The sequence below is a fragment of the Patella vulgata genome, chromosome 3 (genome assembly GCF_932274485.2).
Source record: "Patella vulgata chromosome 3, xgPatVulg1.2, whole genome shotgun sequence".
NCBI lineage: Eukaryota > Metazoa > Mollusca > Gastropoda > Patellidae > Patella > Patella vulgata.
In genome coordinates, this window is record NC_065881.2 from 59,863,204 (window position 1) to 59,878,691 (window position 15,488).

The following is a 15,488-nucleotide window of genomic DNA, read 5'->3' on the forward strand; positions in this document are numbered from 1 at the left end:
TGCAAGAAACGGTTTGCAAGATATTCTTGATAAATACAAACGTCATTTTGTATAAATTACTAATTTCGTTTCATTATAATATTACGATGCAAAGTTTTGAAAACAAGCACCTGTTTTGGTTTTCCGCAGGAAATATTTCGTAAAAATCTCAAAATATATTTTTGTTGGAAAATATCACAATTTATAAATGGGGAATCGAGTGAAAAATGTATCTATCAAAGAATGTTGATTTTAAGTTGTATGCCAAAAGGATATTTCATGCACAGTTAACCAATGAAATAAGTTACTTTTCGCAATGTGGGCCGTGACGTCATTTTAACCCAAAGGTGAATGAATACCATGAAAAATCTATTGTATGTAAAAACAAAATAAGGAAAATATAAATAACCACACGAAGCAGTCTCCCCCTCCCTTGACAATATGGGAGGGTGTATAGGGGCTCATAGAGATAATGGACCCCCATCGGGCGAATCTTCCGACATGACAGGTGGGTATTTAGTGTCGGTTTGTAAAGTCGACAGCATTGTTTACATATATTTTTTTTTATTATCCTTTTGTTATAGTCACTTCCAGTCTGTCTTAAATAAGCCTTGTAGCCTGCACAGAGACCAACAATCATTGATATGTCACGATTAATTGATGATGTCTTTCATTCATGGGTCAAATATTGAATGACAACTGAAATGAATGCATACTTAGAAAAATTATAAATGGCTAACAGCAATGACATGCACTAAATATAACTTGGTGAACTGTCAATATTAAATATAGTCATATCATATAATAGTCAGCCCAAAATAGTGGTACATTAAGCAGTGCCAGGCATTACAAGGTTATTTGCATCTGGTATATCCGATAAAGTTTTAACATTATGTACCCTGCATCGGCTGCATGTGATAGCACTGTTTAGATTAAAACCGGAACCTATCATCAATGAACCACAGTGCGCTAAACCTAGGTCTAGTGCATGTGATGTAAGTCACAATAAGCAATTCTGACGGGAAAACAGCACATTATTTTATATAGAGATCAGTACAAATAGACATGAGTATATTTCAACGACAGATTGTATTGTTTTGTTAAAACATGTTTGATAGTTGTTGTGGTATGTCATTTAATTTACATGTAGGAATTGCAATTGTAGAGACATTTTTTATAGTGGGTTCACAGTTACCCATGAAAGCTTTTAATGTTAGCTGAGTAAGCATAAGATCCAACTTAAATAAATCACAAAAAGAAAATTCCAAAGACATAAAATAAAAATTGATGAGATTTGCAAGTCAATCCTGTACATCCTCAGAAGACATCCAACCCTTTATATTAGATAGATGATATGATACCACATCTTAATGGTTTGGGAAGTGCACATAGTTTCGATTGTAAGTTTCATAGTTGATCACACCTAACTGAGCTTAGATTTGAATATTTTGGCCAATTTTCTTGTCTATTGTAACAATTTTCATTCTTGGTTTAAGCTATAGTTTATTATCGGATGTATTGTTCAAGAGATTTTTTGATTTACATACATGTAGGTAGGGTTACAAATAAACAAGTTCACCTCAGTTTCTTGCATCCAAACAACTACATGTAGATGCTCTTTCCTTGCCAGGCCCTCTGAGGAATTTTCTGAATCAACACTAGGACCTCCAGGTTAGGGAGACAGTGCAATACTCACTAAGCAACCATGGAACCCAATGTTGCCTTGCCTGCAAGATAGAATAGAACACATTTTAAGTGGATTTTGCTTTTTATGTTTTGATTAATAAATTTGGGTTATCTGTAGTTATAATGTACATGTAGTTATAAATTTATATTGAGAACAATTATCTTGCCTACAAGTGTATGTTGAAAAATATATTTGTTACAAGTTGTATTGTTTGTACATGTACATGTATGTGATATAAAATATTATATAAAGCAGGAAGTAGGATATTGATAATATCATATTTCCTCGAAAAATATCATACTTAACACATGTGTTATTGAGAGTCATGATCATTAAAATGTGTCTAGATTATTAATTATATTATTAGTAAGTATTAAAAAATACTTATATGTTAGCATAGAAATGAGTAAATTGTAATTTAATTCACAAATGAAAAAAACTTAAACTTACATTATGCAAGAGCTAAATATGCCAATTGCAGGTCTTTCATTAGGCTTGAAATGTTATCTAAGTTATTAATTAGACATTAATTGATTTACATGTATCCAGACCATAATCAACTCTTGATGGCATCACTAGCCTGCAATGTTTATTGGATTCGTTCCAATTTGCTGTTCAACGTCCATTCATAATTAAATCAAAAAATGGATAATCGAGACTATGTTTTTTATCCTACCGACTTTATTAATGTTGATCGAAGCTAGCCCCAATATTCAATCACTGAAATCTCAGTTCATAGTGGATCAATTTGACTGAAATTTTCAGCAAATTGCCTGTACGTTATCTAGTTTTTAACTATTATAGTGAGAATTGCCAGCTCTTTAACTAATCTCCCATAATGTATCTTAAATGGAAAAAGGAAGTTATAGACAAATATTGCAGAAATGTTACTACAAGTCACTGCAAAAGTACGATGTACATGTATTATTTTAATAAGAAATGTTAATGTATATACAAACATGTAAAATGAATAATTTTTTCTACACACATCTGGAATGTACATATACATTCTACGCATCAGAGTTCTTCACAGATTATTTGAAAAAATTTGCATAGATTGTTCAGTGAGTTACAGGAAATAAACATATTGAAATTTATAATTTTTCGATTACAAATCACAGAGCCACTTTTTACGCTCAAACTTAAATGATCTTACATGAAAGTTTGTGAACATGACACAGGACAAAGAGTCATTGTAAGTTTATTTTAAAACTTGGTGAGATTGTTCATTGGTGCTTAATTTAGATTATAAATTTCAATCGCAGTTTGAGTTTGTTATTGCGATACATATCTAATTTGTTGATGGATTTCGGACATACATGTAAGGTGGAATTTTATTAAAAACTATTCCAATTGTAAATCGTGGAATTTTGAATTAGTTTGAAAAAGTACACATGCATGTTGTTTCTTCCAAACTTTATAATTGTTTGTTAAACGATTGTCTCTTAAAAAGGATTGCTTTAAAACAAAAGTAAAGCCAATAATCAAGTGACCTTTTGCAACTTTGAATACTCTTTTGATTGAACATTTTTGATTTGTGTCAAATGTAAGCACTTGACTTGAATAATATGATTTCCATTCTAGTTTCCATTGGTCGAAATCAGCCTCTAAAACCAGAGAAACCTAAATGGAAGAGTGATGTTGCATTGACTGATGGCCAACTGAGAAGTAAGAGAGATGAATTTTGGGATACAGCACCAGCTTTTGAAGGCAGAAAAGAAATTTGGGATGCACTGAAAGCAGCAGCATATGCTCTGGAAACCGGAGATCATGCTATGGCTCAAGCTATAGTAGATGGGGCCAACATATCATTACCACACGGTAAGTATACATGTAACTAAAAAGAAAGGTACATGTAGTACAGTGGAAATCACACAATGATTTTATCTGGTCATTCTGATGAAAAAGACTTAGTGTCATATTCCTTTGCATAGAGGGCGGGGGTGGGTACTTGTGTTGCCTAACATGCACTTTAGATAATAAGGTCTGTCATTGAGTCAAGTGGCGTACTTTCAATGCCAAGCTTGTACATGATAAGGAGAATGGTTGTCTACCCAATCTTGTCGGTTTCCTCCCACTACTAAAAGACCCCTATGCGTAAGCGAATTATTGAAGTAAAAATTTCATTTCATTTCTATTCATCTTGTAGGTACATTAATGGATTGTTATGATGAGTTAGGTAATCGTTATCAGCTGCCTGTTTATGTGTTAAGTGCTCCAACAAATCTGATAGATGAAATGAGTGAAAGTGACACTGGACAGGAGACTGATGCCAATTCCTCACCAGGAGTAGAAATACCCTTAAAATTCAGACTTTCTAACACAAACAAAGATTTAAAACTTTATGTGCGGACAACTGATACTGTGTTGAAAATCAAAAAAAGGATTTTTGAAGAAGAAGGAATCGAAATGATTAAACAAAGATGGTACTTTGCCGGAAAGCTACTGAACGATAAGTTACGTTTGGAAGATGCCAAGATTCCCAAAGGAAATGTTGTTCAAGTGATAGTGACTCAAGCCGAAGCTTCAAGCTGAAATGTGATAAAATTTATTTATTTATTCCTTAACCAGTGTCTTTTCCTCCCTTCAATTTTTTCAAATATTCATGTTGTCAATAAATGTCTCATTGAAAGAATTGGTATTAGCTGTATGAAATGCAGTAGTTGATTCTTCACAATGGGAAGTTGATTTCCAATATGGGAATTCTGCTCATTGAACTTTTGATCATGAAATACATGCTGATGTCATTCCATAAAGCAGGTTCTCAGGACTGAAAAAAATTGAATCAGCATAGGATTCATGTTTATGCTCTATTAAGATACAGCTAGAGTTTGTTTGTGTGAAGCCTATCTGCATTTGGGTAAAAGTCAGCTGTGACTTGGTGATCAAGTTGTATTAAGCATTGTGCTGCTAAACTGCATGTAAGAACTGCTACCAATTCGGTTGTTTTCCCCCATTAAGTTCACATTCATATAACAAGTAAAGAAGTAAAAGTGACTCAACTAAACTTGTGTTTTTCTTTTCTGGTACTCTGGTCCTCCATCTGCTGAAGTACCCTGCACAAAATTGAATTATTGACTTAAAGAATGTGCTGTATAATGTATGTTAGTCCCGAAATTACCTGTTGTATTTAGTGTAAGTTTATAAACCCAATACCCTTCCTTCCTTTTTACCAGTACTCTTGAGATGCAATACTACATGGCCATAGCATTAAAAGTCTTCTAGGCACTGTAAAGACCTTTAGTTTGTTTATTGTAAGAATAGATACTGTGCAGTGATTATATTGTGTTTAATATACAGTGGACTCTGTCACATCCGACGTCGTACGGGATCGTTACAATAATTCGGATCACACAGTGTTTCGGAATACCGAGTTTTCTCCCAAACCGGAAATACTGTAACTTCGAAAACCGGGAGTATTTTTATATTGTAGCTTCGAATCACCAGAATGATATTCCCTTCATAAATGATAAACATTTATTATATTAAATAATTAACAATAACAATGCATGCGTACAATATATTCATAAAATCGTTTACATGTAATATCAATGCATGCGTACAATATATTTATAAATATCAATGCATGTAATCGTTTAAAGTAGTTTGCTTAAGATTACCGAAAGCATATCGTAAGGCGGAGTCCTGGGCAACATCTTCTAACAAATGAATTGTTGCGATCATCTTTTCGTCCTTAATCTGTGCGAAGTGTTTAATGTCGTTGAGCATGCGTAGGAATTTTGAATAGGTCAAGTCTGTCGTTAATGTATATTCTTCATCGTCCCCGTCTTCAGCCAATTGTCCACTCTGTTACGTGTTCATTTATAATCTGTCGTTCTATGTCCAGTTTTTCAAGCCAATCAAAGTAAATGGCACCTGTCATCCAAGCTTTGCGATTGGCCGACCAATTGACTGGCAGGTTGATCTTGTCCACTCCCCTAAAACATCTCGGGTTAACTGCTTTACCGATCAAAGTAATCAACACACCGATAATCTCACCGATAATTGATTGGTGATTACTTGTTAATCTTTTCTGGCTTCACACCCATTGAGTTTTAATCTCACCAATAATTGGATGCTTCACACCCACCGTTTCAAGTATGGATTATACGGTGTCGATTCAATGGAAATTATGTGACGGGACGGCTGATTGATTTCGGAATCCGGAACATACTGAATTCGGATTTACCAGCGATTTTTTGGCTGAAGTAATAAGGAAATAAATCGGGACATGAAAATCATACCGGATGTCACAGCAATCCGGAGTGATCAGAGATCGGATGTGACAAAGTCCACTGTAGTCTACTTAATCAAGTACATAATATAATTTGATGGATGCATTGCAATCATCTTGAAAATCCTAAAATATCTAAAATTAAAGATATACAGTTCTGTTATGCGAACAGATTATTATAAAATGAACATATTATATGCATGATTCTTGAATATTGGCTTTTCTTACATTGAAAAATAAAAAAAAATGACATATCTATACAGTGTGGGATGTTTTTTTAGTGTGAGGTTTTGAGATCATTAAATTAAGGGCTGTACACACTATAGACTACAGTTTTTTTACATGGAGTTTAGCTTACAAATTCCTAAATGCCTTTACTCAGGTGATTTCTAAGGATATTTTGAATATGTTATTACATTTAATTCCTGGATGAAAGTGATAACAGCTCTTTAAGATCAAAAGCCAAACATCACTCATTTTGTTAATAAAGTACAAATTGATTGCTGAACAATGTAAGCCGTTTGAAAATATTTATGCTTGATTATACTTGTAAATGCACAAATAAAAATTTCAGCCTAAGCTTCTCTTATTAGCATCTGTGTAAACACAATTTTCAGAAGCTGTGTTAAAATCCTGCATGCAAATTGTTATAATGTGAATTTTTATGACCAATTATTTTTGGCAATTTGTAAATTTCATTCAAAAATGCGTTTGTGTCCCTTATGTACATACATGTATTACTATTATTATGGACCAATTTTGTTCACTGTCATTAAGTGCTCAATGCTTAAAATGGCTATTGTGTGAACTTGAACAATGTTTATTGCTGTACCATTCTTATTCTCTAGCTTGTTATTATTGGAAGCCTCAATCAATCTCTATAGTTTAGTTGAAACAAAAAAAAATTTCATCTGATATCAGTAAATTATTTCTGTTGGCCTAATATCATTTTGTAATTTTATCATATGATTGCTTTACATGTATTTAAAGAACAGAAAAAATATGCTGTATTTAAAATATTTTTTTTTAAAAAAAAAAAAACTATTAATAATGGAGACATTATACTTACAACAACAACAACAATCCCACATTCTACAAGCCTCTGGACAGATCACTGAATCAAAAAACAGTATTTAAATACACATTGTAACAGACCTTGTTTTCTTTTATATGTGTATGCTCGTTCCAAAGGATCAGTTGATCACAAGGCTCAATCATAGGCACATAGAATGTGGGATTAATAGCATTTGATAATTTGTGTGTTCATATCTTTATAGATTTGGTTTAAACAACTTTATAAATATAATTAATATTGTGATATATGTCTTTTTGTTCTCAGAAATTATTATTCTGCTAATGATACACATGTAAATTGTTATTATTAAACCTTTGAATAAAGGACCAAATGTGCAATTAAAATGGTACATTTTACATTTGAATTAGAAAGGGTGTTCTTTCAATCAAGTTTAAAGATCAAAATACAAAGTTAGCTGTTTTCAATAGAGGCAACAATAGCTGTTTAATGAACATGGCTCAAGAGTGCTACATAATATAAACACTAAAATCTATTTATGAACTATTACATAGGATGGTAGTTATTGTGTGAGTCTTGCCATTTGGGAACAGATCCGGCAGTTTGTATCAATACCAATAGTTGTATTTATATTCACTTCAGATATTTTACCTAATAGTAAGTGCTTTGATAGTTAGTGCTCTGACAATTTGACCAACAATAGATAGAAAAGCTCACAGAAAAAAAAAGTTATTTCTCATGTATTCCAAGCTAAATTTAGCCAATTTCCCCAAGAGCTAACTTTCAGTACAGATGAAAAAGCATTAATTATTAAGTTACATCAAAACTCAAAATATGAATATAAAAACAGTTTTTGGTCAATAAAGATCACCAGATATATAGTTTACGAGTATTTATCGATTTTCGAAATCCAAAAAGCTGTAGCTCAAAAAATTAGATAACAGTTTTGTTTCATTTATTTTCTTTTTTCTGATTTTTATATGCCCACATTGAAATGTGTGGTTGTATGTTGTAGTTACTCCAGCCAGTTGGTGTTTGCAATTACTTGTGGGCGCTGTAGAGCAGGGATGACCAACCCCGCCGCATGCTCCAAATGTTTAGCATACCGGGGTAAGTGGTGCATTGCATCCCTGTGATAATAACGTAAGACAGTAAGCCTCCTCTTTATTTTAGCGATTTTATTATTTTGTGGACGTCCTTTTTAAATATCGTTTTTATATTTAATATATTTATCATGTAAAAATGCTTATTATGTCCATAAACATTTATTTACATGTATTTATACAAAGTTGACAGGAGTACAAGACTTGTATGGCACATCTGAATTTGTGTGTAAACAAATTGGCACATGGTATGTTAAAGGTCAGTCACCCCTGCTCATAGAGGCTAATGTTATCACTGACTTTAAATTTCTGATCAGTACTGTCAGAGTTGCCCTTAATCAATTTTGAAAATCTTGACTTGAAATTTATACACAGTTTTTATATTCATTGAGTTATTTATTTTCAACGATTTCCAATAACTGCTGTCTGAGTTATGGGCCCTTCATCAATTTGAAATATCTGGTGGACAAGGGACTAAAGTTGTTATTTGATTAACTTGTAATATATACAGTTTTCATGAAATGAAGAAGCCTATAAATGAGTTCTTATATAACTCTTAACGGCTAAAGTTGTCATCTGATCAACGGTACAGTTTAATATACTCCACATTGGACCTTAAAATTTAATAATTCACCACAAAATGAAGCCCTCTATTTCAGCATTGGCAATACGATTGGGCAATAGGTCCATGTGACATGAACACCATACCAAATTGTGAATGTAGTACAACATGAATAATAACCTGAAACATAACTGATATCTGATCTTAATGAGATTGGGATGATTTAATATGAATATCGAGCAACACAATGTTATATATGTCTGTTAGTTAAAGATTAATCTATATATGAAGTGTAAGATAACATCCCTTGTAACATGTCATACATCATGTATCTTTAAATAAATTGTCTGTTTGACACTGTAAATATTTTGATTTTATTCCAGAAACAAATGTTAAACACTGTATATTTTTACTATTATTATAATTATGTATCATGCTACATCTTTTGTTCATCATGTTACTAATCCTTTTTCTTGTGCATTATGCCATCTTGATCATAGTGTTCAATAGAAACATTTCCCCATCATCACTCTTACCATTGCATGTTGCATCCAAGGTTTTGATTACATACATTTGACTATGAGCATATAGGAGTAACAAATATTTTGATGTTAGTAGCGTTAGATTGATCAGAAAGTATCTATATGTGATTTTGTTATATCCTCACATTTGTTAACAAATCCATACATATTTTTAACTTAGTTTAATCTTATAGCCATGATTAACATTGGCATGTACGAAGGGAGGTGTGTATGTGGAGGTGGGGGGGGCAGCATCAGAAATAATTTAAAGGCAGGGCATCCAATCAAAGGTGAAATTTATAATAAAAAATTTTTTATTATTTGAAATTATCGATGTCAACTTTGTTATACAAGCTTCCCTTCCCTACATAATTTGAAAAAAAGGATATCTCATATGTTTTTACATAATTAAAAAGTCACCAAACCTCTGCATGCCACTGATGATGGACTCTTTATTTACAAAAACAGTATTGTCTTTTTTGGAAGATAACAAAATATTTGTTTGCTACATCAACTCACGTCAGATGTTATGTATCATCAACATTAGTGAAATGAATTTGACTTCTGACTTGTCCAGTGTTGACAGGTATATATTTTACATGTTATCATATCTTTTCTGCTGGAAAAAATGCTGATTGAAGTTCTCATCATCTTAAATAAATCTTTTACATGCACACTGTACCTCTGATAAAATGTACTTAATTTTATGTAAGCTTATTTGTTGCCTTTTGTTGTTTTCTATTCAATATAGCTTGTTATATCTATCTCAGATCACTCCTTTTATATAAAAAGGATTTTATGATTTTAAATGTCTGACATATGTAATATGTAATATAAAATGACTCATTTATATATAATATGAAGAATATAAAAACATTAAGAAAAAATGTTCAATGTTTGTGTGATAAAATTTATGCTTGTGTCATTTGACACTCTCTCCAAATTTTTGATATGAAATAGCTGATGGAGTATTGTTTAATGAAATCTGGTTGCACCAGGAGGTAACAAATGCACCACAGTAATTGAGTGTTTTGTGGTTACTCAATTTTTACCTAAGGGGGGGTAAATGTCATGACATATCTGTGAATTACGGTTGTACAAAATATTATAAGGCACAAAAAGGTAACTAGTATTGAGCCAAATGTCAGAATTTTAGCAGATTACATAACTTTACCCTTATGATAAAGGAAGCTAATAAGACAGTTCTATAATTTCATGTAAATAAGGCCTTATTTATTCATATTTCTATTTGAATATTAAATTTATTTTGTAGTGAATTAACCTGCTCTTTGCTGGATTGAAAATAGAAAAAGGGGTTCTAAAATGGTTTTTTTTTTAAAAGTCGGTTAGGAGAGCAAGTATAATTTAGTGAATATTGTTCTGTTTTGAAATTGCCAAAAATGTGCAGAAAGGATGGAAGAATTACTAGGTAAACTCTTCAGTACCAGAATTATTTAAACGTCACACTTTTTTGGACACAATAACTCTCCTTCTAATTGAGCTAGAATGTTCCAACTTGATGTAGGTGTTTATTGGTCAATGCCTTGATGGAGTTCGAAGATGAACATTTTCTGCTTAGGGTAAGCAAAGATAAGCAATTTGGGTGGTTAATGCTTCGGGACACGATAACTTTAGTTCTAATTAAGTGTGTGTGGGGGTGGGGGTGGGGGGTGGAAGGGTAAATGGTTAGCAGTGCGCACTGTATCATAAAGTCTGTCATTGAGCCAACTGGTGTGGTTTCGATTCCCCGGTTGTACAGGAGTAGGGTTGCCTGTCCAACCTCATGGGTTTTCTCCGGATTCTCTGGTTTCCTCCCACTGCTAAAGACCCCTACGCGCAAGCGAATTATGGAAATTAAATTGAACTATATATTAGACCTTAAACCCCATCTCTCTCTCTCTCTAATTAAGTGAGAGTTATGAAACTTGGTGTATAGTTTCATTACATCAATACCTTGACTAAGTTCGATAATGAGCATTTTCTGCTCGGGGTAAGCAGAGCGATAAGCAATTTGATTGGTTGAGACTTTGGAACACAATACTCTCCTTCTGTTGAGGTAGAATGTTCAAACTTGGTGTAGGCGTTCATCCGAGTATAGATTCATTATATTATTACCATGACAGTTTGATGACGAGAATTGTATGCTTGGGCTAAGGAGCGATAAGCAGTTTGATTGGTGAAGACTTAGGAACATAACAACTGTGCTTTTAATTGAGGTAGAATGTTCAAACTTGGTGTAGATGTTCATTAGGTGAATGTCTTGACTGAGTTCAATGATTAGCATTTCGAGCTAAAGTTAAGCAGAGCTAAGCAGTTTCATTGGTTGATGTTTGGGACAAGATAACTTTGATTCTATCTGATAGAGAGTGATGAAACTTAGTATATAGTTAATAATCAGTTTGATTGCTCGATGTTAAAAGTAGTATCCCGTTAAATACTACTAATGAAAAGCAGTTTATGTCGAATATTTAGCAACTATAGTTGTCTGCATTCAAATGGAAAAGTATGAGTAATCTCCCTTCAGTCTTTTCGAAATTTTGTATTTTTATGAAGCATATTATTATTAGAGAGCAATACTAAAAATGAAAAAAAAAACATTATTACGAAAATTAACTTACATTTAGCAAATGTAGTTTGCTTATGCAGTAATTGCATGAAAATCAATGTAAACAGTAAAAGGGGTGTGGAGGCAGACCACCATTAATTTCCCCATTTACTTCAATGTTAATTCTGGCCTCTTTGCCCACCTCCAACTTTTCCCCAAATTTTCGTTGGGCTGAATGCTTTTCACTACAGACAGAGGAACAAATGGTCATGTCTTTGTACTAAAATTTGTATGCGGTTGACCACCAAAATTTTGAGATACACAAACTTGAAGAAGCATACTAAAAACCACACTGATCCGCAGTGAATATTTGCTAGACCGCTACAATCACTGATAAGGATGACATCGATGCGGCTTAATGAGCCAGAAATATTAACTTTTTTCCTGCGACAAATTAAATTCTAAAACATTTTTTTATGTATTGGAAAAATAAAGGCGTTTGACGTATTTGTAGGTAAAAATTATTTCCTATTTAGTGTAAATAGTATTAAATTGACTAAAATGCAGCATTCTCTCCGAAGCAGTAACGTCTTATGTAAACAATGCACGCGCCATTCAGCCAATGATTGACGCCGCGTGCTGTGACAGCACGTGTTAAGGCAGTCATCTTTGACAGAGATATATCACTAGACTCGTAATTCTCTGTGAAACAGATTGACTAAAAACATGTAACTAGTTGCCGTACATATCGCCGTAGCGAACCTGATAACCCTGTTATCCTTCCGCCCCAAAATCATGAATATTTACCAAAACCTGGCAGAAAATGCTAACGAACTACAATTTGTCTTAAGGCCCGGTCCCAATGGCTGATGGACACAAAACGTATGCAAAAAGGACACGAGCAAACTTTCGGGGGTGGCTCCATCCGTTTTCATCCGCTCCAGAAATGGACAAAATTGACGAAAATTTGCGAAAACAGAACGGAAAAAAACGAACGTGGAAAGTATGTAGCGGGGATGTTAAATGGATGTTCATCGGAAGCCTAGCGGATGGAAGTGGATGACAACTCCCACATCCTTCAATATATTACCAGATACATCCCAGATACAAACGCTTTGTCCGTTTTGAAAACTTTATATTATACGAGATGCATACGCTTACATCCCTTCTATTTCCGTGCTACTAACGATGTATAGACGTTCCATGTACCTTAAATATTTTTCCTCCCTCTTTACGTTTTCAGCTGGAGCGGATGTGAGTTGCGAGGATGTCCAGAGGATGCAGAGAGGATACAGTGGCCGTTTAACGGATGATAACGGACATGGAACGTTTGGTGCTAGTATATGTCGCGCATTTACATCGTACACGGCAGAAAGTTCTTCCGTTATAAAAGTTTTGTGCAGCAAAGTGAACGGATGCTCGATGGATAGAGCGTATGAAACACGTTTTCAAACGGAGGGCACGTTTTTCCCCCGTTTTACATCCTCTTTGCATCCGTAAGTGCAGTGGGACCGGGCCTTTACCAAGTTCAACTTGTCATATGGTAGAAATGGTTCCACTACTGATGTCGTCCGTCTTGCCCCCACTACAGTAATGAATCGTTCTATGGCCTTCCTTTGAGCAGGTTTTGTCATGATTTGATGAAAAGAAAGTTACTGACCTATAACTCCCTTAATTTCCAATAAACCTGACCCCAAACTGTACATAGCTTAACATATAATAAACAAATTCCTACTGAAATCAAGGTGAAACCCAATTGCTATGCGAAATTGCTGTCCATTTTAAAATGGTCGCCGAATCAGAATTAGAATACTCACGTGATTTTACGTCATCTCGAAAATACAGAAAAACTGTTTGGTAAGATGAGATTAAGATTTCAGTGTTCCACTCATCACTATTTGTAACATAATTACTTATCTGTGTTACCTGGCCAAATTCATCGATGAAAATTGACTACCTACCTACTTAGGTAGCTAAACGCGGACGCCATCACCATTTTGTTATTTATGACAAGGTTTTATATTCGAACTTAGCACCTTATAACTTTTTTTTTGCGATGGCCAGTTTTAACAGTCATTCTTAGCAACCCTATTCTGCTCTTTCTAATGGTATTTATATTCTGGCTCTTGTCCTATGAATTTCCAAGTTTTCCTAATATTCGCCGTGTCCTAGTTTTTATATGACTAAATGTCAGTTATGTTCGGCAAAATACACGAAGAGTCCGAATTGAATGACAGTCTTTGGCGTCTGGTTATTCCAGTCTACACCGTTAGTATTCTCCTGTGGCTTATAATTAACCTCGTTCATCGAGTCGCTCATTACAAATGGCACTCGAAAGCATTCTGACACCCGATTCGTGTGCCAATCTTAAAATATTGGATATCAGAAGCCCATCTTTTCACGGTAAGACAACATCAATGTTGATTTAAATTGACCAATAAGTTTTGTTTGCAATGTCGAAGACTGTGGATGATATTGAGTTAAAGACTTGTCTCCTTTAAACCAATATGTTACACAGCAAAGAAATGAATTTTTAGTTCGTATGGATATTTTCAGTGAATTGAATTGACCTTTTTATACATGTATATCCTTTCTAATAAAAATAACCAAACTTTGTCATTAAAATCAGTTTTTCTTATAATTGGAAACTAAGTAAAACATATTTTCTTTAGATCTGTTGTAAAATAGGAATTACACTTTTCTATCTTTCTTTTTTTTTATTTCATTTTTTTTTTTTTTTTTTTTTTCTCTCATTGTCCCATAAGGTTTTCTGGAAAATGGGGGTAACTCCAAAACGTTATATCGATAGGGTTCGTCCTCTCATGACCCCAATGCATCACAAAAACTTTAAAATCAATCCGTCCATAACCGTATCCTCCATCATGTTCAGAAGGTATTATTTTACACTAAACTTGAAACATCTGTTAAAAATTGCAGATTATCGCGTTAACAATGTTTTCGACTAAGAAGGCATGACTCTGGAACGAAATGTCGCAGAAGGCTTTCACAAGGTTTTCGAAAAAAAAGGGGTAAGTCCGGAACATTAAGGCAACGGAATGCAGATTACCGATAGGGTTCGTCCCTGACGGACAGTCGGACCAACAAAGAAGATCCCTGCTCTGTTGTTGCAAATCCATTTTTGTCCAAAGGACAGGGACCATCGTCCCTCAAGTAACGGTCCGGTGCGCACCATAATCAAACATATCCAAGATCTTTTGATCCTTATATTGTAATTTACATCTATATCGAACAGAGAGTGTCCACAAACTTTGCGCTTATTTTACATTTTGCGTAAAAGGCAGGGACCAAAACCCAAGAAGTTGCGATCTGATGTGCATCAAAATTGAAATCATCCAAGTTTGGTTCATCATATTATATATTTTACGATTCGAACGTTTCCGGCCTCAAACTCGCACAAATCAATCTGTTTATGTTGCTAGAAAGGTATCCCAGCATGTTCTTGACACCTATATATACCTATAAATAGCACGGCCCTCTCATTTGCTCTCGAAATGAAGAAAACCGAATGCGGACACGTGATTACTCACCTGCATTTGAAAAAGTTGACACCAAAGTAAATTCGTGATTAAATGATACAAACAGGATGTGACAATGCTCCTTCAGCGGTGTGCTGAATTTACAGGGGGCTGGATCAGCACTGAAGACGAACCAAGGTCTGGTCGCACTTGTGAAGTGACCATCCAAGTTAAAATTGATGCTGTTCTCGACACAATGAAGATCTGTATGGGAAGGTAACTTGCAAACAATCCTGTACAATTGCACATGAACAGCCGAGAAAGTTCATCCAGATTATCCGGCGTGGT

General features: G+C 34.1%; 1 protein-coding gene across 1 annotated transcript; it reads left to right on the forward strand.

Moving 5' to 3' along the window:
• Positions 1-311: 311 nt before the first annotated feature.
• LOC126814881 (ubiquitin domain-containing protein 2) lies at positions 312-10,341 on the forward strand. The gene is made up of 3 exons (XM_050540316.2): positions 312-487; positions 3,251-3,487; positions 3,816-10,341. The coding sequence occupies exons 1-3, from the start codon at positions 421-423 to the stop codon at positions 4,199-4,201; spliced, it is 690 nt and encodes a 229-aa protein (XP_050396273.2). The 5' UTR covers positions 312-420; the 3' UTR covers positions 4,202-10,341.
• Positions 10,342-15,488: the final 5,147 nt, after the last annotated feature.

Coding starts and splice junctions, on each gene's coding strand:
- LOC126814881 (XM_050540316.2), top strand. CDS start 421: ATGGGAGGGTGTATAGGGGCTCATAGAGATAATGGACCCCCATCGGGC. Junction 488..3,250: donor CGAATCTTCCGACATGACAG/GTGGGTATTTAG, acceptor TTTCCATTCTAG/TTTCCATTGGTCGAAATCAG. Junction 3,488..3,815: donor CAACATATCATTACCACACG/GTAAGTATACAT, acceptor TTCATCTTGTAG/GTACATTAATGGATTGTTAT.